General features: G+C 36.3%; 4 protein-coding genes across 20 annotated transcripts; 3 read left to right on the plus strand and 1 right to left on the minus strand.

Moving 5' to 3' along the window:
* The first annotated feature begins 473 nt into the window (after window positions 1–473).
* On the plus strand, window positions 474–4,344 carry LOC103711826 (phosphopantetheine adenylyltransferase 1-like). The gene is made up of 6 exons (XM_008798110.4): window positions 474–664; window positions 753–824; window positions 913–972; window positions 3,122–3,216; window positions 3,452–3,521; window positions 3,700–4,344. The coding sequence occupies exons 1-6, from the start codon at window positions 539–541 to the stop codon at window positions 3,862–3,864; spliced, it is 588 nt and encodes a 195-aa protein (XP_008796332.1). The 5' UTR covers window positions 474–538; the 3' UTR covers window positions 3,865–4,344.
* Window positions 4,345–5,466: 1,122 nt separating this feature from the next.
* Window positions 5,467–9,254, plus strand: LOC103711827 (tyrosine sulfotransferase-like protein). The gene is made up of 4 exons (XM_008798111.6): window positions 5,467–5,951; window positions 6,195–6,275; window positions 6,404–6,461; window positions 9,009–9,254. The coding sequence occupies exons 1-4, from the start codon at window positions 5,731–5,733 to the stop codon at window positions 9,054–9,056; spliced, it is 408 nt and encodes a 135-aa protein (XP_008796333.2). The 5' UTR covers window positions 5,467–5,730; the 3' UTR covers window positions 9,057–9,254.
* A 627-nt stretch (window positions 9,255–9,881) lies between these two features.
* Window positions 9,882–27,081, minus strand: LOC103711894 (putative F-box protein PP2-B12). 17 transcript variants are annotated; one of them, XR_015973972.2, is made up of 5 exons: window positions 26,432–27,081; window positions 25,733–25,851; window positions 23,853–24,329; window positions 19,909–20,038; window positions 9,882–10,892 (listed from the first exon to the last, which is right to left on the minus strand). XR_015973972.2 is itself a non-coding variant. In XM_088712450.2 (5 exons), exons 1-4 carry the CDS (start codon window positions 26,699–26,701, stop codon window positions 19,990–19,992), a joined length of 915 nt encoding a protein of 304 aa, XP_088568576.2. In that variant the 5' UTR covers window positions 26,702–27,081; the 3' UTR covers window positions 9,882–10,415; window positions 19,944–19,989. The 17 variants fall into 17 exon arrangements, 5 of the variants coding, with proteins under 5 accessions (XP_088568576.2, XP_088568574.2, XP_088568573.2 ...); XR_015973975.2 differs by having other exon boundaries at window positions 9,882–10,415; window positions 10,747–20,038; XR_015973973.2 differs by having other exon boundaries at window positions 9,882–10,596; window positions 10,747–20,038.
* LOC148699813 (uncharacterized) lies at window positions 17,508–19,012 on the plus strand. Its single transcript, XM_088712452.1, has 3 exons — window positions 17,508–17,657; window positions 17,964–18,122; window positions 18,753–19,012. Exons 1-3 carry the CDS (start codon window positions 17,508–17,510, stop codon window positions 18,840–18,842), a joined length of 399 nt encoding a protein of 132 aa, XP_088568578.1. The 3' UTR covers window positions 18,843–19,012.
* Window positions 27,082–27,434: the final 353 nt, after the last annotated feature.

Below are 27,434 nucleotides of genomic sequence, written 5' to 3' on the forward strand. Positions count from 1 at the left end.
GTTGTTACTTTGCTGCTACAAATGCTCATTATTCTCTAATAAACCTTCAAAACCAAACAATAGAACTATATGAATCATGCTATATTTGAATTAGAGTTATAAACTCAATATACAAAATGCTGCCCACATACAGAACATGAACATCAGTTGGAAGGCATAACTTAGAGAACAATACGGATTAAGGCTTTTTCGGGCCTAAATGGTTTACCGAGTTCAGTTCGGATCGGATCTAGTTATAAAGTTAGAAATTCCAAATTGTTCAAAATTCAAATGAGTCAGATTGGATCGGATCTTAATTTAGTAAATCTCGACCTGACTTAGAAAATAAAAACAGTTGAATTTAGAACCCGAGCCGACCCGACAGATTATCTAAGATGAGTTAGATCAGATCTAAACGGGTTGACGACCCAACCCATTTGGAGCTTGAGGTACCATCGAGCCCAAAGTCCCTCTCGCGTCGCCCCTCCCTCCCCCTTATTGGCAAGAGAGCTAATTACTTCTTCTCCTCAAAACTCGCGTCATCCTTTCGTTTAATAGGATGCCCGTCGATGAATCGGTCGCCGGGCCGGCGGATGCCGGATCTGTTCCTCCTGGATCCTATGAGTCGGTCGTGCTCGGTGGGACCTTCGACCGCCTCCACGATGGCCACCGCCGCCTTCTCAAGGTCTCCCCCTTTTTAATTTTCCTACAATTTCAAGATTATTCTTGGTGGCGAGAATTTTCCTGTTCGATTTCGACTATTTTCTCTCCAGGCTTCGGCGGATTTGGCGAGAGATCGAATCGTGGTCGGGGTCTGTGCAGGACCAATGTTGGCCAAAAAAGAGGTCACTCCCTCGCCGATTCGTCGTCCTTTTCTCTTCCTTTTCTTCCTCGTGGAGTCCTGCTGAAGTGGAATTTATGTTCTTGGTGCAGCTGGCTCATCTGATCGAGCCCGTTGACACGAGGATGAAGGCTGTCGAGGATTACATCAAGGTGAATTCGTCAGGCCTTTTACAACTTGTAGCGTTATCGGTCCATCTTCTGGAAATAGATAGTATTTATTTTTTGAAAATAGAGTTTTTTTTTCTCTCACTAAATCTCCTGAAAATAACTACATGGAACTTGTTAGAACCAATAGATATCAAGGAACACAAGGTTTTTCGCTGCTTTTAGATGGTAATCTTGTGAACCAAAGATGCTCTTCTTCAATTTATGGCATGGTGAATGCTTGCCCAGAGAAACATCGAAAGGATCCTTGGTCACTGCAGCAGTTAAATTTTCTATATGAGGCAGCAAAATAGTTGAAGCTATGATAATACTTTAAAGATCCTCGAACCAAAATAGTTCAAATAAGTGTTGTTTTAATAAATTTTAACATAATATTTATCAGCTCCTGAGAAAAATGGTTGCTATTATGGGGGCTATGTTGAACTGGGAGCTCTTTTCCATCAAGAGCGTCCTTGAGTTATTCTTTGGCGGCTTGCGTCATGGTTTTCTTGCATCTCCCACTTCATACTCCAAATCCATCAGCACAAATTTGGTCTGTCCTGTTTGGCAGGCAATTTTTGGCCATTGCTGCACCATGTTAAACTACCTAAATCATCTTTCCATCATTTTATTCTTATACTAGAGTTCAGGGCCTGAGCTCATTTATGTACTCACTCTTAAATAAAGTTTGTTCATTTTGTTGCTTGGAGGGACCTGAGCAGTCAACCAATAAACTTTTCCATGGGCCTAGTTGATTAGTTTTATATATGCCATGGACTTTGAGTGTTCTGCTCGTTATTGTTATGTATCTGCCAGTATGCTCAATCTTTGTGAAGGTTTTGAAGAAGATCTCTATTGTATTGATGCCTATGTTCTTCAGCTCGGTTAATTTGTTGATTGCATCTTGTTTTGGTTCTTTGTCGTGCCATCCAACTTTGTTCACATGAGGTTGCACTTTATTCATCTGTTTCCTGAGTTCCCATGCAATCTGCGGGCTGACTGTCATGATACTGCGGGTTCTCACTATGGATTGGCTAAAGACCATAAGATAAGATGATTTAATGCTGTCTAACAGTTCAACTACTTTCTTCAGGATGGTTCTTTGGCCTTTTTCTTACCTGTTCAACGCTTTAACAAATATGCCATCTTTTATCAAGTATAATATGAATTTAAATAACCATATCCATTCCATCTAACTGCAATTTATATAGCCTTTCCTGGCATCAAATTGTATATACTCACTTCCCTCAAAAGATTCTCCAATTTCTGTTTTACCGCCATATATCAGCATAACAAGGCATCTTTGGCAAGTAATACAATCATGGATATTGATTGTCAATTAGGCGACCAACTTATAATCTGTTCTTGGAAACACAGAGACAAGTACAATATCGTCTCAAAGTCAATATGTAATAATCAAGTGCCATTAGTTACTTGCCATATAAATGTTAGAAGTTTTTGTAAATGTAGGACCTGTTATCCAAGATTAGTGCTTGTCATGCTGCACATCTTGTTTTGCATTTATGGAATGGGTTATTCCTGCTGCAGTTTCCACTAAAGAAAGTAACTCCTGGAAGCAATATGTCCTGTGAAGTGGGAATCATTAGTTAGGAAGCGTTTCAAAAAGTAGGAAATAGGGAATGGCTATCTGAAGCATGGTGGAATTTTGTGAGAAAGACTTTAGAAATCGTTGAGAAACTATTCTGTAATGATTTTACATTAGTTTTTCTATATTTTTCTTAATATTTGAGTAGTTTTCTCATACCTTTTTTAGGGGAAAAGGTACATTACTTTTAGTTTGCTCATTTAGGGGAAACCAAAATAATATGTTTCCCAAATACATTTCCTGGGAGTCGTATAGGACAATTTGTTTCCTAGATCGCATATTCTATATCTCCGGATGGATAGTAGGTTTTCTTCCCTTTGATTAATGTGCTATTTGCTTTGGGCTTTGTTGGATGGTTATGAATTTGAACATAGGAACAAATCATGATATTGATGTATTCTTCTGGATATGATGCATTCCTTTGTTACTTAAATGAGTCGATTTGTCAATGCCAACAACACAAAGCATGACAAATCTGGATTTATGCCTATAATAACTATGTTTCTTATTGGTGTCTTATCTCCTTTTTTCCCCTTCAAATAAATGCAGTCTATTAAACCAGGATTAATAGTGCAAGTGGAACCTATTATGGATCCGTATGGCCCATCTATTGTGGATGACAAGTTGGATGCTATTATCGTCAGGTATAACTTGAATGCACGTTTCACTCTGATGACAGCGATCTCATTTACTAGCAATTCGTTGTTGTATTAAAAAAATCGTCATCATTTATCAATACTAACTGAGAATGCATAAGGTCTATCGAGTCATAGAATCAGTGTGATTATATCATATATGTTCTTTTTTGTTAGGAACTTAATAGTAAACTGAGCTTGAATTTTTTGTTTGCTATATCTTCGTCATGATATTGATGTCTAGCAAGGAGACTTTGGGTGGTGGGCTCTCTGTGAACAGGAAGAGAGCTGAGAAAGGTCTGCCACAATTAAAGGTGTGTAATTCGTGGCTTTCCCTTATTTTTCTAATGTTCCCCTTTGATGAAGTTCATCTCTGAGCCCCCACGAACCTGATATTAGTGATGCTTCTCTTGCTTTTGTTCTATTTCTGTTTATTACGAAGCTGAATAGCTTGATTGCCGACCAACTAATCCACAGCTGGATCTTTTATAGATTGAAGTTGTTGATCTCATATCTGGAGGAGCAGGTGGGGAGAAGCTAAGTTCATCTGCACTGAGGAGGCTTGAAGCTAAGAGATTAAAGCAACAGGAAGCGTCAGCAGCAAGGCATGAATGTGGTCAGGAAGGAAAAGATTGGAAACCAGCTTCAGTCACATGATGGTTCCACTTTTATGGTACAAATTACCAGCAACAATCTAAAGTGGCTAACAAAACCCAGGGGTGGAAGCAGCGCCAATTTAATTTTTTGTTTCTGAATAGTATCTTATCAACTTATGAGCCAGATTTGTCCTTTCCTGATACAGGCCAGGGCTGATTCTACAGAGACTTTTATCTGTGTGTCACTTGAGTCTTTTCTTTGATTTTGTCTTCTTTGAATGATGCAATTGACACTCCTACCTGCCAGAGACCTGTCGGTGTATCTCGGGTTGAGGTGTAAAGTATGAGAGGAAAAAGTAATTGGTTGTGGCTAAGCTTTTGGGGTCAAATGCAGAAGGTGTATCTGGATGAAGCAGAGGAAGTCACTGATCCAATGAGCGTATCTTCACTAAAATCTATTTGCTGATTTCTTTTCTTGAATTAGATCATTTTTGTTTCTCATCTGATTGGAGCTAATTAAGGATGTTTTATATCTTGCGAAGTATGTTTATCAGCTAGATGAAACATTGGATGCTAAGTTGTTCAAAAAGATGCCTCGGTTGATTGTAGGTCACCGCGTAAGCAGGTCAAGTAATGATGGGTACCCCACGGGACACCGGATGGGTACCCATCCCACCATTGAGCGAGCGTTATGATCGGCATGTTTTGGGATATCCCTTGTCCGAAGTATCATGGCTGGATGGGACGGTGTTCTGTTTCATGGAAAAAGTGGAATAGCTCTGTTTCATGGATTTTGAAATCTTGATTCAGGCTTGCATTGTGCAGCATGTCCGCAATTCCAGCAAATCCGGGATCCATGATTTTATCTGCCAATGTTATCCTCTATTGACTTGGTAAGTCTCATTTCAACCTTGCGTTGCTTATATTACTTCACAACTCGATCTTAGTGTAAAATAGCTGACTGTAACATATGAGGCTTTATAATAAGTATTTATGTTGTCTTGTTTTTTTGGAGAGAGAGAGAGAGAGAGAGAGAGGTATTTGTGGTGTCTTCAGTACTGCTAGGATGTGCTTCGCTACCCATCTCTGGAAGCATGGTGCTTAATATGACTAAGAACTTGATCTAAGAATAGCATGATCAGTTCCGAACTATGATGATATGATTCAAGCTTATGCTTAAAAATCAGAGGTCCTGATGTTTTAACTTGTATTATCATCCTCTATACACCATCTCTCTTTTAAATTAGAAAGCTGTATGTTTGTATGTACGCGATGACGAAAGTAAATCAAACTAATCTGATTCTAATAGCTAATGCTGGAAACAACGATAGAATGAAAACTTGATAGAAGGAATCCTACAATGCATCTGTCAGCCTCCCTAAATATAACAAATCTATCGACAATCCACCATTCTTATACATCACCAAACGTAGTCAATTACTACAACAATATTCTATATTAACTAATCAGATTATCATTGGCCAGATGGCCCTCTTATAGATTTGAATCGTTATAAGGCTTGCAGATGAAATGTTGTTGCCCAATGGGACTTGATCTTGTTCTGTGATGTCAACCTTCAATAAAATCTTGCATTAGCTCTTAAAGTACTCCGAAATTTTTTTTTATCCATCACGTCATATAGGTATCGAAGTGGTGATTGCACGATCTAACGGTAGATTTGCCGGGAAAAAAAAGAATCTGCCTCCGCGCCAAACATGCAACCCGTGTCTCTTTGATACATGCTGAGTAGCATGGAGATTCGTGCTGATCCTTTGATGCAGCGATTGCGGCTCTCAAAGTGGACAGCATTAGCATTTAGCAGGATTCCTAATAAACCGGTCGAGAGCTGGAATGGACTGAGAAACCCTAGCTGTCTTTTTGGTCGAAGACCGAGCTTGATCGAAATAGAACTCGAGCAGGGTTAGTTATGGCGAGCAAGGCCGCGGCGGCGGCGGCGGCGGCGGCGAACGCGGCGGCCAAGGGGGCGGCTGAGGGGTACCAGTACCCATGGAGGGAGAAGCTGGCCAAGTACAAGAGCGAGCTCACCAAGGGGGTCTGGGGCTATTGGGAGCTCGGCGCCTGGAAGCCCCTCGCCCTCAGCGCCCGAAAACGTGCGCGCCTCCGCAAGGAGGTCCTCCTTGCTGGAGAGTAATCCCTCCGACCTCCCTTCTTTCCTCTTGTCCTTCTCTTTCCCCCTAGTTGATTAAAAAAATAAAACATTTCTCGATTTTTTTGTGGTTAATTTTTTAGATTAGAGGTCTGATTTTTCTGGGTTAGTTTTTTACGATTCGAGCTTTCTTGCGATTCCCAAAGAAGGATCCTTAAAGAAGATTCAATTTTATGGTTTTTGGTTCGTTTTTTTTTTTTTTTTTTAACGAATTGGGGCTTCAGGAATTGGCCCTACGATCCGCCGAAGAAGGAGATGAGGAACAAGAGGAAAGGACACAAATGCGACCGCGTGGCTGCAGAGAAGTGCGATTCCATCTCCTTATACCTTCCTCTTCTTTTTTAGGGTTTTTTTTTTTTACTTTTCCATTTCACTTTTCTTCCAGGGTTTTAGGTTTAAATGTTGATTTATCTCAATGCCTTGTATTTTTCAGGCGGGCAAATACTGCTGAGTTGATGAAGAAGATGCCGGAAATGCTGTTGGATTATAAGGTCAGTACTCGAACATTCTCTCCACCTTCATTTCCCAATCAACTTTTTATCTATCTCTCTCTCTCTCATCATGCTGTTCCCTATTGTCATAATCTTCTTGTCTCTAACTTAATTTGAGAGTAAACCAGGGATGTATTAGAGAAAGATCGTTCCATTTGCAATACCACTACCGTGCAATTGCAAAACCTTTATTAGGGTGTGATGGAACGTTTAAGAGTGGGGTTGCAGCCTCGTCCAAAATGTCATTCCTGCAATCTTCTCGAGAAAAGGTTTTCAGAAATAGCAAAGACCTAAGTAAAATTGGAAAAGGAGAATGCTGCGGTGTTGGTTCAGTGACCCAAAAACTACCTGTCACTTGCTCTGATCACACCCTTTGCTTGGAATGATGTCAACTTTTTTTTTATTTTTATGAATTTATCAGTTTGGTTGTGGGTTCACACGCCAAAAGGAAGGAGATTTCTAAGGATATCTGTGACAAAGTTAGATTATAATCAATTTTTTTGTTCAAAGGATAAAATAACATGGAGAAAAAGAAATTACTACTGGTATGAAGCTCAAAATATACTAATATTATCACATTACTCTGGTATATCTGTATGTAACTATGCATTTTATCTCTTTGAATTAATTTAATAATAAGAAAAGATAATTGTTGTTGCTGCTCTTAGGGAAAAGTAGTTGAGAAAATTATGAATTGCAGAAACATAAAAAAAAACATGTTCATTTCATAAATATACATGCTGGTGGAAGAATCGTATACCTTAAGCTCCAGTAAAAAAGCTTTATTATGATCGATGCATTGCAGTGGATCATTTTCTCAAGCTTATGTTTGCAAATGAGGAGTTTTGCTAGTATCTTCAGTATTTGATGCATATAACATGTTAGCACGAATAAATATTTCTTAAGTTGCTTCTAGGAATCAGTGAGAGAGCTGCACAATCTGAATCCTTTACTCAAGCTAGGGACATGACCTCTTAATCTTGTTGTGTTCAGATTGCCTTGATCTTTTCTTTTTTTTAAATAACATGGTCACAAAATTTTCTTGTGGCTGGATGGCAGATTTTGAGTCATCCAAAAAAAGGCATAATATGGATAATTGGATACTGTAAGACATTACAGACTTGCATGTAACTCAAAGTTGATTTCACAATATATATATATATATATACACGTATGTACGTATGTACGTATGTACGTATGTACGTATGTACGTGTACGTATGTACGTATGTGTGTGTATATATATGTATATACGTACGTACGTACGTCCATACATATGTATATCTAGATGTATATCTACAAATGTATATCTACATATATGTATATATACATATGCATATGTAGATACATATGTATATACATATGTATATGTATATGTATGTATGTATCTATATGTATGTATGTATGTATGTGTATGTATGTATGTATCAATACACACACATATACATATATAAATATAAATATATATATACACATATATGTGTACATTGCATATAGAGACGTATACATATACATATAATATATACGTATACATTATACATTATATATATACATCTATGTACATGTACATGTATATAAATATAGATATACAGAACTGTGAATTTGCGATATAAGAATTTTATTGACTTTAGGTTCTGCACTTGTAGCTATTTGTGAGTATTCATTATTTCGAGATTTCATCGTACTGTATGGTTTCATGTAAATTTTGTTTGTATTTCACTGAGTGCACTAGATTTATCATTATCATACTATCTCTGATATGATAAAAGGATAGATGGAATCAAATTGTTTTTTGATGGAAGATGGAGTAGTAACGATTGGTTAAGATTAAGGTGGAGACTTTATTAAGATAATACCACATACATTAAGTGCCTTACAGTAGTGGTCTCACTATCAGCAGGGCTTCTTTGCCTTTCCTACTTCCAAGAACTCCAACCCGTGGCTTTGTGAAGTCCCATTGTCTGTCATACATGCCCATTCAATCTCCATTGAAACTCCTTATCAATTTAGAAATTTCTTTGGACAAATTATCTGTGAGCATGATTTTTGCAAATTTCTACTTCATTTACTTCAAGATTCTCATGTTTTAGAATGCCCATCTTGTCTGTTTTTTTTTTATACAAATTCACTCTAGCTTGTAGCAGTGTAACTGTGGGATATGAGCTCTCCCGTTTCTCTTCTTCAGCTTGTTGCATTACCCTTATGGTTTCTATTAGTGTACCTGTAGGGCTGGGTTTTGTTGTGGCCTTGAGCTTGCTGGGCTGATTGGGTTCTGCTACCTCTTTCCCTTTCTTTTTCTGTACCCATTCATCACTCTAATGAAATGTGCAGTTTTGTCTTTGCCACTTTTTGCTCAAAAAAGAACAATCTTAAAAATTCCTTAAACAATGTGCTGCTTATATTTGGTTGCTCACATGATATCATAGTTTTAAAACTTGTTCTTTTTAACCTGCAGCATCTTTTTGTGAAATCTTAAATATGATTGAGTCAACTTTGTTTTTTTTGGAGTGAATATCTATTACAATCTTGTGTCATGAGTCTTATGCAGAAGCGGAGGTGGGAGAAAAAGATGAAAGAGGAAGAAGGAAAGAGCTGATCATGATGTAATATCTTTTTGTAGTTCTTGTTTTCTGTTGAATAATGTTGCAACATTTTCAGTTATTATAGAATCTCACTGTAGTCTCAGTTTTGAGAGGAGCATTCGTTTGGATTCAATTTCATTGAGGAGCTCTTATCTGTTTGAAACATTGTCATTTTCTTGGTTGACAAAATTTAAGCAGCTCTATAATCTTAATGGTGGCTTGCACTTGTATTGGCTTGCACAGAGTTGTGGATTTTGGAAATTGAATCATGTAGATATGATGCCTCCATTATTTGTAGGTCTAGCGGATGATCCCTGTGCAAATTGGGAAACTGCTCGGAAGTCGGAACACTGCTGTATTGAAACGCTGTGGATGGAAAGAAAATATAACAAGAAAAATGTTTAAGTAAATCAAAAATATCACTGAGCTCATCAGCTGGCACGCTCTATTCTCATTGCTCCCCTTGAAATGTCGTAAAATATGCTACGAAATGAAGCAAAGGGATCGGTGAAAGACACCCTAGAGACTCTTTTGAGCGATCTTTCTAATATACCCTAGCATTGCTTCATATACTATGACTCAGATACAGTAAGATAATATGACTCAGATGCAATAAGAATCATCCGCTTCAACCTCTTATGTAGAGAGGTTCCTTTCAAGCCACTTACTTTCCATTTGAAGAAAACGTGAACCACAATTGCCCCCCCCCAAAAAAAAAACAAAAAAACAAAGGAAAAACTATGATTTTGCAATCCTCTTGAAGACTATAGTAACTAATAAGCAAATACAACAATAAAATCCTCAATTTTCAACTACTAAAACAGAACTAGGTGTCCAACTTTAATTGGTGGAACTCCAGTTCACGCATGCAAAAATAAAAACAGAATATCTCTGACCTTTAAAATATCATTATTTATCTTTCTACATTTAGTATAAAAGGAGCTCAAAACCTTAAAAATAATTCATCATCAATTGAAATAAGATATCATTTTGAACATTAAATATTTGAAGTATGCAAAATATTTGCAATCTGCGGTATTCAGCATTAGCTTCTGAGACTGCATGGAAAGTACCATTCGGGATGTAAGCCCCGTATCTCTCTCATTTCTCTGTGATTTTATCAGACATCTGGAAAAGCATGGAAGCAGTTCAGGTGCAATAAGAATTTCTCAGGGCTTTCTGCATGCAGGGGGAGAGAGAGATGCCAAGCTTGTCGGCATGAACAGGATGGCCTTACAACCTTTTGACATTTATTATACATATAATTCCTCATACTGGTCCCATCTGGCCAATTTCCTGCTCTTATTCCAGAACTTGTGATCAGTCCATTTTGTCCGGTTGATGGTTGCCATTGTACCGCCTTTGCTCATTAGCTACACCAAAAATAAAGAAAAAAAAATGAAATTCAACTTTTTTGCTCCACAACCACATTGATTCAAACCACTTCAGCTTGATTGGCTACCAAAATTGACAACCCAGTTACATCCAACTAGCAGCTTCTGAGGAGCCCAGAGAGGAGATTTTTTAGGAAATAGAAATGATTTTCAAGCATATCTGTAGTGATAACCAGTAATGGTAAAGCCGGGTGAACAAATAACTAGTAAAACTATACAGGGGGAAGCACAAAACAAAGCACAGAACACCCCAAACAGCGTCACCAAAAGAAGAAATCAAACCAGCAGGGCTAGGTATGAACTGCACTACCTTGCCCTCAAGCCACAAAATTCTAGGTTCTTCACCAATGGGGTCTATGCCTGAAGAGTCAATGACGAAATCAATAGCCAGGACTCCCAAGGAGGTCATTTCACGCACAAAGAAGAGATGAAACACGTTCACACACAGATTCATGTCTAGGATGGAGAAAAAGAAAAAATCAACAAAATACATCATAAAAATAACAAATTTCAGCAATTAAAGAATAAATATATTTAGTTTCTGCTATGCCTATAGTACTTACAATCAAGAAAAACAGCAAGTTATCTTAATCAACAAAATCAAATGAAACAATTTTAACCATTAAAATAAGCTTTAGACCATGCTAATACATTTTCTTGCACTGTCTACTTGTTTACATTTCCCCCATCCATATAAAGACAGTAAAGTCATGGAATCCCAAGTTTTTTTTACAGTTAACTCTTCCATGGATACTAAAGTAGCATAAAGATCTTACCTCTTTAACGAATATCTGGTGGGTTCTTAAGCAGGTTGAAGGCAGTTGAGAGGGAAGAAGAGAATCTCTTGGAGGAGGTTGTTAATGCATTGGAGGAAGAGACTAACCCTCCCCCTACATCATTATTGTCTATATCATTGTGAAAAACTATTTGGAACTTATATTTATCCTTACTGTTTCAATTAAGTTGCTCATTAAAAACATGAGAAGCTCTTGCTTCTTGCTTTTACCTCACTCCCAAGTAGGGGGGAGCCTTTGTGCTTTGATGCTAGAATGACATGTTGCATCAATCTTCTTGCAAAACCATAATTACTGCAAATGCACTGAGTTCACAAGAAGGATGATGAAAAAAATCCAGTTTATATATTTTAACACCAAGGGTAGTACTAAGTCCATCTCTTTTATTACATTAATCATGGAAGAATCAATTTATAGTATCAGAAGCATGCACCATGGATCATGCTATTTACAAACAACATAGTTTTGATTAATGAGAAAAAGATTAGGTCAATGCTAGATCAGATTTATGAAGAAAAGACTTAAAGAATAAAGTTTAAAATCAGCACAGTGAAAACATAGTGTACATAGAATGCAATTTAATAAAAATAGAGATGAAAATGAGGTCCCAACCAAGATTGGTGGACAAGGAGTACTGTAGAGAGTTCAGCTTCATCATCTAGGATCTATTTACTCAAGAATGGGGAGAGAGAGAGAGAGAGAAAGAGAGAGAGAGAGAGAGAGAGAGAGAGAGAGGTGTCCAAAGATCAGAGCGAGATGGTTTAAGAGGTTCCTTTCAGGTGTTGCTGGAATGACGTACACCTTGGCATTTTAAGGAAAATACTGTAAAATGACAATATGACCTGCAACATTGTTTTGCTCAGCATGCTAAGAGATAGATAGGGTCCAAGAAACAATATAAATGTAAGTGCAATGAGAACGCTGAGATGAATGTTTGGTAAGACTAAGAATCATAAAGCAAAAATTGATTGTATAGGAGGAATTGCAAAAATTATACTAATTAAGGATAAAGTAGCGACAAATTGATTGAAATGGTATAGGCTTTTACAATATTCAAGAAGGATCCAATGAAGAGTTTTACTCGAATATTTGTAAAAGAATTTAGGAAGAGGAAGGAGGATGCACAGTCAATGGATAAAAGTTATGAGAATGATTTAGAAAGCTCTAGATAAAGACTCTTTCATAGGAACAATTGATGAATAAGAATTCATGGAGAGAATCCCAAAGAGTTTGGATAAGGATTAATTCTTTTGGTTATAGAAATCCTGTCAGTGACATGAGATTCATCAAGATAGATAAGGTAAATGATGAGAGAGAAGGAAAAAACAAAAAGCATGCAATATGTAATACTTATTTGAATTAAATCACAAAATATTAGTTTGTTAATACTTTCAAATTAAGGCAATGGTGTTATTATGCATCTAGTGTCTCAGTTTGACTCTGCGGATTATATTTTGTGCCTTATTTAAGAACAGAGTTGCTTTTATGAAACCTTATCATTAGTTCATCAACCCTCTTCATCATGGCTGAATGTCTCAGCTAATTTTGGAGGACGGACTACATGTAGTTACACGAGCCTAAAATGCAATGAATGAGATGGCTCCTTTTATCACCACCTTGCCTTCAAGATTACATGACATGCCCATTATTGCCTAAAGTTGCATCAACCAGGATCTCAACCATGATTAAAAGGTACAAATTAAGGATATAATGTTCAAAGAATAAAAACTGGATCTAGATGCGAAAATTAATACCATGCGGGAAGAGATAGCCAACAATATTAAGAAAGTGGCTAGAGAGGTACTAGAAAAATCAAAGGAAAAACGACAATCTAATAAGGAAATTTGGTGGTAGAATGAGAAAATTCAAATGATGGTTATGGCCAAAAGAGAATACTATAGAAGACTACTTAAATGTAGGAATCGGGAAGTGTATGAAAGTTATAAGGTAGCTAAGAAGGAAAGTAAAAAGACGGCACAAAAGGCTAGGTTCAAAACATACAAAGAGTTATATATTGAAAGTTAGAAACTAAGGATACGGAGAAGAATATTTGTAATGTTGCAAGACTAAGAGAAAGGGAAATTAGAGACTTAAATTGGGTTAAATGCTTCAAAGATCAAAAATCAAAAGTTTTGGTTAAGAAGGATGAGATCAAAGAAAGATGAAGGAGTTATTTTCATAAGTTATTCAAATGAAAGTCATGTAAACGAACTAGAGTGCCTTAGTAGTTCCATTGAGGATAGAAATGTTAGTATACATGTAGAAGTAGGGTATTTGAGATAAAGAAGGCTATGAAAAAGATGAAAATAGGAAAAAGTGGTTAGACCTAATAGAACCCCTATTGAGGTTTGGAAGTGTTCAGATGACATAGGAATAGCTTGGTTGACTAATTTGTTTATTAAGATTTTAAAAATAAAGAAGATGCCTGATGAATGGAGGAAGAGCACTATAGTACCAATTTATACGAATAAAGATGATATTCAAAATTGTTCTAGTTATCATGGTATCAAACTCATGAGCCTAGAAAAAGGATGATTGAAAACAAATTGAGGTGTGACAAAAAAATATCAGAGAACTAATTTGGTTTTATGCCAGAAAGGTCAACTATGGTTCTCCTGAGGTTAATAAAGAAATATAGAGGAAAGAGACAAGAACTTTATATGGTTTTTATTAATTTAGAGAAGTCAGAGTCCCTGTAGAAGTTTTAGAAAAGAAAGAACTTTTCATTAGATATATGAATATGATTAGGGATATATAAAATGGAGTGGTTACTAGTGTAAGAAACACTGATGATTATACTAGCGAATTTCTAATTACAATAGATTTCACCACATATGTGCTCTAGATCTTTATCTTTTTCCAAGTTATAGCAAGCTTACTAGGCACATTCAGAAAGATATTTTTTTTGTGTATGTAATTTGTGGATGATATAGTCTTAGTTGATAAAACTAGGATTAAAATGAACTACAATTTGGAATTATGGAGGAGTGCATTAGAATCTAATGATTTAGGTTAGATAGGACCAAGACAGAATACATGAAATGTAGTTTTAGTAAAATTAGATATATATAGATGAAGGTGAAGTGAAAATTGAGGATCATGAAATTTCTAATAGTGATCATTTTACGTATTTAGGATCAATTATTCACAAAGAAGGAAAGATTAAAGAAGATGTTATCCATAGGATTAGAGCAACTTGGATAAAATGGAGAAATATAATTGGAATATTTTATGATCGTAGGATACCTACCAAGTTGTTGGAAAAAATTTTATAAGACAACTATATGACCAGCTATGCTTTATGATATAAAATGTTGGGCAGTTTAAAACAACATGTGCATAAGAAGAGTATTGCTAAGATAAGAATATCGAGATGAAGGTGTAGTAATACAAGAAAAGATAAAATAAGAAGAAAGGTAGAGATAGCAACGTATCAATTGCAGACAAATTGAGAGAATGACAGCTTAAATATTTTAGACATATACAATGCAAGCCAAGAGATGCACCAATATGAAGGAGTAATTTACTACATAAAGAATGAAAGAGGGGCACAAGTTGACCAGAAATTATATGGGATGAAGTAGTAAGGAAGGGCTTGATAATGTTACATCATTCAGACAGTGTGACCCTAAACAAAACGAAATGGAGGAAAAGGATTCATGCAGCCAACCCTGACTAGTTTGGAATTAGGGCTTAGTTGAGTTATATATTATATTTGACAATTGGTTGGAATTAAAACAATCCATTTAAAAAAGCTTTTCGATTTAAGTAGTATACTCCATAATCAACCACATATTAACAAGCAAATGCTTGGATGATGCCGATAAAACAACGAAAACAACAACTAAACCATAAACAAATCCTCTTTTTCAGTACCTATACATAATTTGCTTATATTGCTTTCTCGTAGATGCTTATATAGCGCAATTGATACTCCTAGGCCCACCTAAATGATGTGTCAGTATGACCCAACCTGCACGTGTCATATGTTATTAGCCACGTACGGTTACTTCCTTACTCTTTTTCTTCCACAATTTTCAAATAAAGCCACTTCACTTATTTTTGATAGCTAATACATGTCTTCCTTCTATCCGAAGGAAACGCTTTCCGACAAAGGAGTTAAAAAACATTAAATACACCCCTATCCCCTTCTCTTCCCAAGCTGTCCATTTAAAGGGCAAAGAGAAGGTCACTCTCATTCCCATCAAGTTTGCTCATAGGTCTCTTGCTATAGACCTTGCACCTCTCATTGCCAAGGCCAGGTACAATATCCATCTCCATATCCACCTATATTTCTTTTCCTTATGGGTATCACCATTCTTTTTGTTATATTATTTGATATCTATAAACCTTGCACCTCTCATTGCTAGGGCCAGGTACAATATCCATCTCCAAATCCACCTATATTTCTTTTCCTTATGGGTATCGCCATTCTTTTTGTTATATTATTTGATATCTATCTCCACATCTGGCTATATTTCTTTTCCTTAATTGAGTATCACCATTCTTTTTGTTATATTACGATCATTAAATCACATTAGTTTTAGATTTCCATATCATCATTCTTGATCATGTTAAATTCTTCGAAACTATTTATGCCTATCTAATAACTACTGCCTTTCTATTACCTTATTTCTTTTGAATGAAAACTAATAATAAAAATATCATGGATTGAGGAGTTGATCACTTCCCATCTATGATAGCATCTCAGATTGCACCGATGATTAACCAAGTCATGGATAAGATCTAGGATCCCCTTCCCCTTTAAACCAATAGGTCTCAACTGGTATTGCTTGGTACCTAAAGACAAGGATCGGAACATATTGTCATGATGAGACATGGTCAAAAGGCCCCCAAATGCCCTTTTTTGTTGCATTCAAAAAGCAGAGAGGAGGGAAATGGAGGAAGAAGAGAATGAGAACAATGGTCTAGTTGGGAGAGCTTAGATCCAACCTCATCCAAGCCCTAAATAAACATAAAAAAAACTTGACTAAACCTAAGAAACTCAAAAAATAATAAAAGTATGAAAACAAATAAAAAACTAGGCTCTAGTATTTATCAGGACAGCAACATATTCTAGGCGATGGTACAAGGGCATCTTGGTGCCATAATGACCTACAACCTAATCAATACCGATACTAGGATTGGGACTGTAAACTTGGTATTTTAAAAATTCTATAATATTGTTCTAGATTAACTTCCACATGGATTAGTTAAGAAATATTGTGATTTATGTGTAGCAAAAAAAAAAAGAAATATTGTGATTTACATCGGGCGAATGTATTGCAGATATCAAGGTTTTAGGTACCGATGGCATGGGTGGGTATTGGCAGGACACAAGCCTTTATGGACAGGATGTCCCATTTGTCTTGATCAAAATTGGTAGGGACTGGCCGGTACCAACGCCAATTTGGCTAGTACCAAGGTGCAACCCCACCGGGTCACCTAGTTTTCAAGAAAAGAGAGAGAGCAGTGGGGATGAGGGTCATGCTCTCTTATGTCATTGGTTAGTCACCGAGGGCATGTGCAACAGAAATAAAGGAGGGAGGGCGAGAGAGAAAGACAGAGCAGGGAAACGAGAAAAGGAGAGGAGAAAGGAGGGCAGATCTGATCTGCCTTCACCATGTTCTGGCTTCCTCGATGACAAAAATTTTATCTAAGGATATTCAAAAATATCAATATTTATTACAATTTCATTAAAAAATTTAAAAAATAAAAATTTAAAAATTGTGCCCGATATGGTATCGGTATGCAGGACCGTTTTAAGAGTTGTGTACCATAACATTCTGAGACAAAACAAATATGGGGCTCGATATTGGTATTTAAACCCTTGGCAGATATCAAAGTGATAATTACAACTTATATTGGGCTATAATATCCATTCTAGTTTATATGATTCCATAAAGCTTTAGATTTGTTGATGATCATGTAATCAATTAGCAATCCTTTTGCATATTCAACTTTACGAGTCTCAAAATTAATTACAAATCATTGTCATAATTATAATGTCTAATTCTTCTTTACTATCCTGTAATTTACCATATTAACTGAAAATGTTCCTTGTCATGCATAAGTAACACATACTAGACTTTTACCTTTCCTAATTTAGATTTGGCAAATACTTTTTTTCATATTGTTAAAGAAAATGGTCCTTATAATTTTTTCTCTTCATTCTTGGTATAACCCTACAATTGACTAATTAACATTTTGAACTGCAATAATCACATGATACTATAAATACCATTGCTTGTGTCATATACAAGACCAGGGCATTGAAATGGACCTGAAAGGAAAAGGTCTCCTTTATGGGGATGACAAATTCCCTACTGAGTATCATGATGAAACTGTAGATTGTGCATTGAAGTTGGGATCTACTCCCACCTTGAAATTGCAATCAGCAAGGGAAGCAACACTTCGCCAACCACAGGTAATTAATATTTTTAAAACTGTGTTGTATATGGATATTTTAAAGTCATCAATTAAATGCATATTCTCACATTCTGTTTTTTTTTTGAGATAGTCATGAATTTAATACATGCCTAAATGGTAGAATTATTGGTACAATAGTAATCACTGGAAGCAATGCAAGGAGAAACAGAAACGACAATGACTTAAATGCTACAGAATGGATTTTATGGACAGACCATCATGTGCATCCTTTTAATTTTTGGCTTAATTAGTACAAGTACATGATAAGTATGAATATGTTGCTATGTTTGGTATTACATGACAGGTCCTACATGGGGCAACAAGATATCCAGGAGAGTCTTCTGACATTGATTGTACACTGAGGTTGGGCTATAAAGTTGAGACACCACTGCAGCCATCACAAACTGAACCACATCAAGAGCCCGGAATGAATGGACCACCAGCCACTCACCAGGCCCCCAGGGTAATGTATTTTTTTTCTTGGCTGCATGTGAAACTATTTATTGGTCATTCCATCAATCTGTAGGTCTTTCTAAGGGGCTGTATGGATTCCCAACTATTCAAATCATATAATATCTTCAAAATCAGAGGTAAAGTGCATAAGAAGAGAAGGCATGAGAAGCCATCAGCCACCTCCCCAATCTCTCCTATTTCCTTCCCTAGCCTCCTCTCTTCAGTCAACTCCCATCAGCATGTGAGATAACATGCGGATTCGGTAGCTGGGAATCCTTAAGAATCAGCATACATACTCAAAAATATGACATATTGCTTATTACTTCTTTTGGTGAAAAAACAGGAAAAGGGAGGGTTAGAAAAGGAATGATCTTAATTGATCACCAGACATAATTCTTTTAACAAAAAACATAAAAATAATGATTTTATGATCTAAGTATAACAATAATGACTACCTGTCCTCTTGAGAAAGAATGCAGCTACTGTCAAATCTCTGAGTTGCCATGGATAATTTTTTCTATAGTTTTGCCGTATAGGTTTAGTAAAATATGTAATAATTTTTAAGGAACGTTTTTTTTGTTATTTATATGTCTTATTAGATAAAGTCCTATTTTAAAGGCCCTTTGTTCTTTTATTTCAGATATTATGCAATGATTGTCGGATTCTCTTAAGAAAGGAGCTGGAGAAATGTGCTGAGGCTAACAAGCTCCGTGCCCAGAAGAAGCGCTGAATAATGAAGAGGGCTGGAAATAGCTCCATGACTTAGTTTCTTATGCAGTATATTTGGGAGGAAAACAATTTGAAATAAATAAAGACCTGTATGGCTGTAATAAGCATGTTTACTATAAAAAACCTAGCTTTGTTTTCATGCCATTGTTAAGATGCATATCACTAAATTGATCTGACGGACCATGCCAAGTTAATAGCACATGTTAGTACTTATCATGCAAATCACTCATCTAGTAAACTAGCTCCTCCAATCAAAACACTCCCATTAATCGGCTGGGGAGTGGGTAGAGATTATATAACAACTAGTCCATTGTTCACCGTTGACATCAATATCATATCAGCAAGGGATAGGAGGATATAATATGATGTTTACAGTCATTTCTAGCTGATAAAGGATTAGTATTGTCCAAAAATTTAGATGCATAAAATTCAATTGCAGCCTTTACATATAGTGACCTGCTATTAGTAGGATTATCGATTTGCCAAAGGTTATTATCTTCATTATAAATGAACTTGATTTAACAATGTAAAACATGTATAACAATGTCATTCTTCGAGCAGCTGTTGGCATAAACCTACAGATTTCTTTCTTTAAAATAGCCTGGTTTGGTGAACGACATTACTTAGAATGTATATGTACAACAGAACAATATAGAATTTCTTCAAATGAATAATGCATTGACTATTTTTTATGTAAGCATATAACTTTGGCTAATATAAGAAGGCACCTAGAGTCATATTTTGGTCTTTGACATGTGAAACAACAACATGTGTATATAAAAACTAAGAAATCATGGGGTACTTCCTCATCCTCAAGAAAGTTCTATAAAACCATTTCAAGGTTCCAAAATATTAAGCTACATCCTGAATAAACATTTTGGTTCTAGGAAAAATACAAAACTTTCATTATCTTGAGCTCCTTATAATGCATAAGAGAAGGACATACTTCTCCACTTTCTGTGTTATGACACTAGGCAGTATGAATCACAAATTTTATGCACCAGTTCAAATATAAAATTTTAGGTACAATTAAAATGTTTAAAAAAAAAATTAACGGTACAGCATACCATTGGCAAGTGATATGTATGGATTTGCTGCTCACCCATTTCCTCGTTAGCTTTCAAGTAGAGCTGGCAAACATACTATCTTCAAGCTCCAATCTTACTCTGTGTACATGGTATCACAAACTCCATCCTCCTGTAATGTAAGTCATTATGCATGCTAGTTAAAGGAAGAAAATTTATTTAACAAAAAAAAGGAAAAAAATCCCACCAAATCTATGCACTTAAGTTGACTGATAAAAACTAGGAAAAAAAATGCAACCAGAAGAATAGAGACATCAATAAATGTAAAAATAAGGAGAACTCAAATACAGGTCAGCCTTGGCACATGAAAACACTTCCATTGTTATAAAGGAGGAAACAAAAAGTTCAGTTGGTTGGACATGATACAGGTCCAATAAATCAAAGACAACCCAGGAGTACAATAATATTCAACCTTTTTTGACACAAATAAAAAGAACTTATTAATGGAAAAAATTGACAATTCGATCCTTGTAGACCTCTATTTTTTTATTAAAAAAAAACTCAGATTTGTCCTTGTCTTATTTGACGTTGGCAAATTAATCCCTACCAATCCTATTAGGGATGAAAGCGGGTCAGATTATATCCAACCGTATTCGTTTTCCGTATCCGATTCGAATATTGTTTTTTTGGTCCGATCAGATCTAGATAGTTAGTTCAAAACTTCCTGATATAGATACAAATGCGGATACACTCACTTTTTTTGGATTCGATCCAGATATCCATATAACAAGAAAACCAATTAAGTGATTAACCAAACCTAAACTAAAAGAAATCCGGATATGGGATGACCATCACTTAATACAGTGACCCGAATACAGAATACCTGATTTGAATAAAATCCTTCGAAGGTCCCATTTACTTTCTAGTTTCCACCCAGCGATTGCAACCGGCGACGGCCGTGAGATGCCTTGAAAGCGCCATAGATCTCATTTGCTTTGGTGACAAGCAACCTTGAGCGTATATCCTTTATGAAATTGTTAGTTTTTATTATTGATGAATGCTTGTTCAAATTATATTTTTTAATTGAATCTTTTCTTTATGATCATATCTTTATTACTTGTTTTCATCGTCGAATTTTGCTCAAAATTTGATTAGGATCCAATTTATATCCGTATTCGGGTAAAAAATATGGATATGTTTAATATCCAATTTGTATTCATATCCGTTTAGAATAAATATGCATATTGCTTTAGATATCCATTTAATATCCGTATCCATATTCATTGAAAAATATCAGAGTCCATGGTTCTCTCATCCGTGAGCATATAATGGAACAAGAGAAGAAAATTGATCAAATAGACGTGCCAAAGAATAAGCACCAAGAAGTAGGGTTCTTTATATGGAGAAAAAAGGAAGAAAGGAAATTCTAACTTTTTCTAGCTTGAGATCAAAGTTTCCATCTTGCTGCAAAGAAACATACCAAATCCAGCTCAGATCAGACCTAAGAAGCATTCATTGAATCAGAAATTTCAAAAGACAATTCAGATACCCTAAGCAAGAACCAGCATCAGCACCCACAAACAAGATATCGAAATTCTATAGCATTTCGAAGAAAACGCTAACAACGAGAAGGGAAAAGAGAAATAGACATACTGATCGATCATGGAAGAGCCCCCGAGAGAAGAACGAGCAAGAACTATTGGTGCATCCAAAGAAACGAAACCCTAGAAAGAACGGAATTTTCCCGAGAAAACTACCAACGGTCGCGTCCTCGTTCCCTTGGATCAAAACGTCGCGACACCAAGATTTTTGTGGACAACAATTGCCGAAACAAGATCGCAACGGCAGTTATTTCGGCGTTTGTCCTTAAGAGGTAAAGTCGGTCGTTCCGCCGAATTCGCCTTTCACGGAACATTTTTACAAGAAAGTCCCTGGAGCATCTTAAACTTCTAATAAGTCCCAAAATCACCAGCTTCATGAGTCGGCAACGTTTCCTTGAAAACTTAAATGTAAGTTCTTAACCGAGCTCAAATTTATCATTGAGACTTTTTTCCCAACCTTCGCATGGAATTTCTTTTACCCTTCAGGGAATATAAAAATTTGTATACAAATTCTTTCAGATTGTTGATCAAACCTAAATTACTTGTATGTGTATGTGTTAAATTTTTTCCCACACCGGCAAAAATCACCTCCCTAAGTAAATGTTACATTTTTTAGATGTTTTTAATTAGAAACAATTATATTGGGATGTATATTGAGGAAAAACTGTTTTTAAGAGACTAGATGAACTTTAAATAACTTATAAATCCATGGGCCGCCCTTTTTTTAGATGAATATTAAATAACTTATAAATCCCTAATTTCCTAGCGTTATATAATCTAAATTGACTTCATATGAATATGTTGGGAAAATATCATGTTTCAAGTTCATAAATAGATGGTCAATTATTTAGGAGTCACCACGCCTGATAAACAAAATCATGTAAAAGAAATAAATTATAGATTCCTAAACAATTATTCAACCATTTAAGAATGTTTCGATTGCTAATTTTATACAAAGCATCAAACTATTTGCATGGAGGTACATTCGGCCTGCCACTTTAAATGTTGTTACAAGCATAAGGTGAGTCCTTCGGTGTTGAAATCCAATCCAAAAACTTAAGCTAGCAGGTTGATGATTCCTCAACACCACCTCTGATATATAGAGTTGGAGGACAAATCATGGACTCTGATACCATATTAAAATTCAACACAAAAATATAAGCTAGTAGGTGGATGGGCCGTAAGCATAAAAGCACCACTAGAGTCCTTGATCTGCAGGACTATTTCTCAACAAGTAGGACCCACACCTTTGAGAATACTTCTTGGCTCCTAGCATATGCTAGATGCATGCAGGTTCGGGACATATCTCAAAACCATCTTAACAATTTCTAATTTAATTTGGGCTGTTGCTAACCAGACAAGAGAGGAAAAGAGCAGGAGACATGAGAGAGGAAAGAGGGAAAAATACCTTCTCTTGTATCTATAAAGAAGAACAGTGATAGTTAAATCATTTAAAGCTTAATCAGGCTGCAAGCAAGCCTGGCTCCAGCAAATGCTAATTGAACGATTTTTGAGTTAAATTTCAAGCCAAAAGTAGGTTAGGTGCGTGCACACATTTCACATACACTTGTTCGAAAAAAAATGGAAATTTATTTTACATTATAAATAATATCCTAAGATAATAATTTAATTCTAAAACATCATCTAAAATGAGAGGTCACTCACTAGCAATGAACTTTAATGATAGACCAAGGAAAAACTACTATCAAATATCTAAATTGATATAGTAATATTAGTTTAGAAAATTATAATATTTATCTATTTTAGCTGGATAATATTCTCAAGTATTAATTATAGCTATTAACTATATAAGTATAATTAATACTTTATATTCATAATAATAGAATATTCTATTATCTGTCACTTACACTCATTTATCATTAATAGAACGGATAATGGAATATTCACTTATATCTATTAACAAGAGATCATCATAAGCCTTTCTCTTGTATCAGAACCATACTTCTTATCCAAAATAAAGAACCAATTTTGGATATCACAATTAGACAGTGGCTGAGAGAGGCTGCTGATATCCCAATTACTTGAATATCTAGATGCATACATCAATGATAAACAGCATGAATTCTAGCAGTTTAACATAGGTTCAGTTAGAATCTCTCAAGTTCTCCAACCTGCTGAAATCCCATTTCCAACCAACGTGTAATTTGTCTTCACATAGGGAGAAATTTAAGAAAGAAAACAGAAATCATGTACGCAATGAGCAAAAAGTTAATGAGACATAGAGGAACTAAAAGTTTCACTTAGTTGTCTGAGAATGTCCAAAGCAGTAAAGCATACCACGTTTCATGATTATTTATAATGACTAATCTACTTCTAGTTGTCAAGACAATCCAAATGCCCATACATAAAAGAGCTCCTGCCTACTTCTTAGGCCTTATCTCAATGCCTTGGATGGTGAGTCCAGACTTCCAGTTCCCTCTTTTCACCTCCATCAAACTCAGTTCCACTTCCCCATCCTCACTGTCATCATTGTAGAATTCCCCCATCTCCATCTCCATCCAACCATCAGCCCTTGCCTGAGGGGTTCTAGCTGCAATCTGGTTTTCCTCTGCATCAGCATGCCCCTCCTCCGTGGCATTCCAAATCAGATTCAGCATACGCAATCTGGTCCTCATCAGTCTCTTAGCAGCAATGGGTTGTAAATTCACAGTATGTTTGGACACCTGGGATCCCAGTTCCACTGTTGTTTCCTGATTCGGAAACCCAAGACCTCGTGAATTCTGATCTACTTTGAAGATGAGATAGGCGGCATAGATTGTTTTAGGAGTAAGCACTCTGCTTTGAATCGTGCCTCCAACATCCAACCAGCAAACATTTATGAGCTCCGCAACCTCTGAAAACCTTTTGGAGGAGAAGGTTACCTTGTAGTCAGGAATGCAACATGATAACATCCATAGCAGTAAAAGATAATCCGAACAATTTCAACAGTAAAAAGAAAAGTTCATTTATTCTTAGCACCACTAAGCTAGAGCGAGAAAATCTACATGTCGTCATAAAAGAACAACGTTGATGGTTCAGGCACAAAAAACAACGCTGAAATTAAGTATCCAAATCTTTTGAGGCTAAACAAAGGAGGCAGAGTTTTTGAATAAAACTCAGTTGCAAATCTGTTCCAAAATCAGTACTCTATTTGCTCCACTCTCTAATATCAACCAATTAACGAATTGCTTAATTTGTGACGCTCAGAAACTGACTGTTGCAGTACTTATGTATTAATTTATGAAGAGAGACCACCTTATTCCATGAAAATAATCAAAATTGATTATATGGCTCATAGAACAAAATATAAACAGGACCATTAGCTTACTATGTTGCACATCGTGTTATAAGAAAGATAAAATATGAAAAGGATAGCAACGGTAAGTTGTTTTAACATCTGAAAAGGTTCCAATGCTGAATTTGTTTCCAGCAGGACCACATGTACAAACTGTACAGATTCTAGCGGATTTCAATTGCATCTCTGTAATTGGAGTGAGATGCGAGCTCAAGTTGAATTGGAGAGCAAGAGGTTTAAAAGGGCCGGTGGTAAAGGCCTAAATAGGACAAGGGCAATTATCAATTACTAACCAAGCCAAATTGCTTGCATGAGAACCAAACAGTTACGATTTTTAAGGCAGCAAGCCTTGCTAAGACACTGGTTGTGCGGCAAAGCGTGGCCGTCAGCCGGCCTGATTATTCCTTCAAATGGAGGAAAAAAAAAGCTACCAGCCTTGCAGGTGTGCAGGCCGAAGGAACTTGAAAAGGAACACCTCCAGGGTGCCCAATTTACTTGGATATCCTCTAGCTGCTCTAGTGAGCTCATACAATTCGGCTCGAGATTCATCCCCATCCTCAGCCGCACAAAGTAAAATGATCTCCCCACATACATCAGTTCTTGCATATCTATTGAAATGGATTTGGTGTATAATTACCTGCATGACTCCAGTATATTGATTTATTTGCCATGATGAACATAATTAGTCCATATCTAGCTCAGTCAGATCTAGGACTCCAATCAAAAAGAGGACTGTCCTAGCAATCACAAGGCCTTGACATGGAGACACCGCTTGTAATTCTATAACAAAAGAGAAAGGTGGTTTGCAATTTGTTCTTTGTCGCTCATTATATATTGCATTACAAAAATATAATTCCAGCCGATCTTCAATTCTCGCTCGATTTTATTTATGAACAAAAGATATATAACAAAAAAGGGGAATCAAGCAACTAATCAACCAATCAAAAGATGAAGGAAAGAAGGCACAAACCTGGAATCGGGTAGAGGATGCCACGTCCAATAATGGGGAGTATCCCCCCATACAATAAACAGCTGTCTGGCAGACAGCATGCAGCACTTTGCACCGCTCGATTTATCCAGTGAGAAACTCTGCAAATCAAAATCAAGTTTAGCGTTTGGCATTGGCAAAGCTGCTGCAAAGAAGATATCTTGCCGGGGGAAAAAAGAGTGGAAATAAACGCGAGAAACAGATCACGGGTGACAACTCCCTAATGGCTCCGAGTGAATACGACGGGATGATACCTGAATAAAGTCGGCAGTAGGTTGCCAACCTACGCCGGCTTTACCTATCTAAACAAGCAAACGGCATGTACGTCTCACCATCAAAATTTTGGGTTTCACGGGTAACGTGTGATTGGCCCGACGACATCGTCGGCGGGACAGAATCCAAATAATTTGTTCCCAAAAAAAAAAAATAACGGTTCACAACCGCTGAAACCCATCAAATCGATGGCGTATATCCAAGGACATGTAGGCGAAACCAAATCCGCGAGACACTAATTACGTCCGGAATATATCGATCACAGATTTCATTAATTTTAAAGAATTGATCTTTAAGAGGAAAAATTAAAAAAAAAAAACCTAGATTTGGGTATAAATTACGATTAAAATTCGAAAATGGGGAGACAGGAAGGAGGAGGGAAGAGTAGAAGTAATAGTGGTAAAGTACCATTTTGCCGTCGTCGATGAGGATGGGTTCGCAGAGGCGGAAGAAGAGCTCCTTCTTGGACGAGTACTCCACCGGATGGACGGCCCGCGACAGGATCGACTGGTAATCGGGCGGCAGGAAGCGCTCCCACACGGTGTCGGATACGGCGGCGGAGAGGAAGGTGGTGCAGACCGCCGTCGACCGGCAAGAATCGGCCGGCGACGTCAGAGAGATCACGTGGGAGATGCAACCCTCCGGCAGAGTGCAGATATCACCGCTGCCCGTCTCCATCTCGATCGAGCGATTGATCGATCGCTCTCGATACACATACGCTCTCTTCTGGTTTTCGCTTTGCTATATGCGGCCCAAGAGATTCCGCCATACCCGGCATAAGTGACAGGGTGGATTGAGAAAAATGGGGTGCAATTGGTCCGTCGGGAATTCGGATGCATGAAAACGACGCATCTGTGGTGGCACTTCAAGTTGATTGGGTTACGTATAAGAACCTGCCTACCTACCAAGATTTCTCTCCGAGAACTAACAGAGCATTTTTAGAAATAAAGCTTTTAAAAGTCGAGATTTTTTGAAATAATTTTTATAATTCTAAAGAATTATTTGTTGCTTGGTAACAATATTTTTAAAGTGTCATATAACTTTATATTTGGCAAGCAAACTGAAAAAATATTTTTGGTACGACAAAATAACTAAAAAATATATTATATAGTATTATACAATAGAGTATAATAAAATATAATATATAGTAATACGTAAATATATAATATAGTATAATATTGCTATAATATAATATAATATTATATTATTCAAATATAGTTAATATAATATTGTATGCTATGGCATAATAATATACTACAATTTGATATTATATAATATAACATATTAATATATTATGAGATTAATAATAATAATAATATATTTATAGTATAATACAATATTTTGATATAAAATATTATAAATAAATACATTTAATATAAATATTAATAAAATATTAATATATAAATATATG

This window comes from Phoenix dactylifera, chromosome 16, assembly GCF_051530095.1.
Source record: "Phoenix dactylifera cultivar Ajwa chromosome 16, Ajwa_hap1_PhDact_Kaust_v1.1, whole genome shotgun sequence".
Lineage (NCBI taxonomy): Eukaryota > Viridiplantae > Streptophyta > Magnoliopsida > Arecales > Arecaceae > Phoenix > Phoenix dactylifera.

Excerpts from the sequence above, each read along its gene's own strand:
- LOC103711826 (XM_008798110.4), top strand. The coding sequence starts at position 539 with ATGCCCGTCGATGAATCGGTCGCCGGGCCGGCGGATGCCGGATCTGTT. Across the intron at positions 665-752 it reads GCCACCGCCGCCTTCTCAAG|GCTTCGGCGGATTTGGCGAG; the intron begins GTCTCCCCCTTT and ends TTTTCTCTCCAG. Across the intron at positions 825-912 it reads CAATGTTGGCCAAAAAAGAG|CTGGCTCATCTGATCGAGCC; the intron begins GTCACTCCCTCG and ends TTCTTGGTGCAG.
- LOC103711894 (XM_088712450.2), bottom strand. The coding sequence starts at position 26,701 with ATGGAGACGGGCAGCGGTGATATCTGCACTCTGCCGGAGGGTTGCATC. Across the intron at positions 24,330-25,732 it reads CATCCTCTACCCGATTCCAG|GTTTTCAGAGGTTGCGGAGC; the intron begins GTTTGTGCCTTC and ends CTCCTCCAAAAG. Across the intron at positions 20,039-23,852 it reads ATTGAGATAAGGCCTAAGAA|GAGGATGGAGTTTGTGATAC; the intron begins GTAGGCAGGAGC and ends CTTACATTACAG.
- LOC148699813 (XM_088712452.1), top strand. The coding sequence starts at position 17,508 with ATGGACCTGAAAGGAAAAGGTCTCCTTTATGGGGATGACAAATTCCCT. Across the intron at positions 17,658-17,963 it reads CAACACTTCGCCAACCACAG|GTCCTACATGGGGCAACAAG; the intron begins GTAATTAATATT and ends ATTACATGACAG. Across the intron at positions 18,123-18,752 it reads CCACTCACCAGGCCCCCAGG|ATATTATGCAATGATTGTCG; the intron begins GTAATGTATTTT and ends CTTTTATTTCAG.
- LOC103711827 (XM_008798111.6), top strand. The coding sequence starts at position 5,731 with ATGGCGAGCAAGGCCGCGGCGGCGGCGGCGGCGGCGGCGAACGCGGCG. Across the intron at positions 5,952-6,194 it reads GAGGTCCTCCTTGCTGGAGA|GAATTGGCCCTACGATCCGC; the intron begins GTAATCCCTCCG and ends TTGGGGCTTCAG. Across the intron at positions 6,462-9,008 it reads AAATGCTGTTGGATTATAAG|AAGCGGAGGTGGGAGAAAAA; the intron begins GTCAGTACTCGA and ends AGTCTTATGCAG.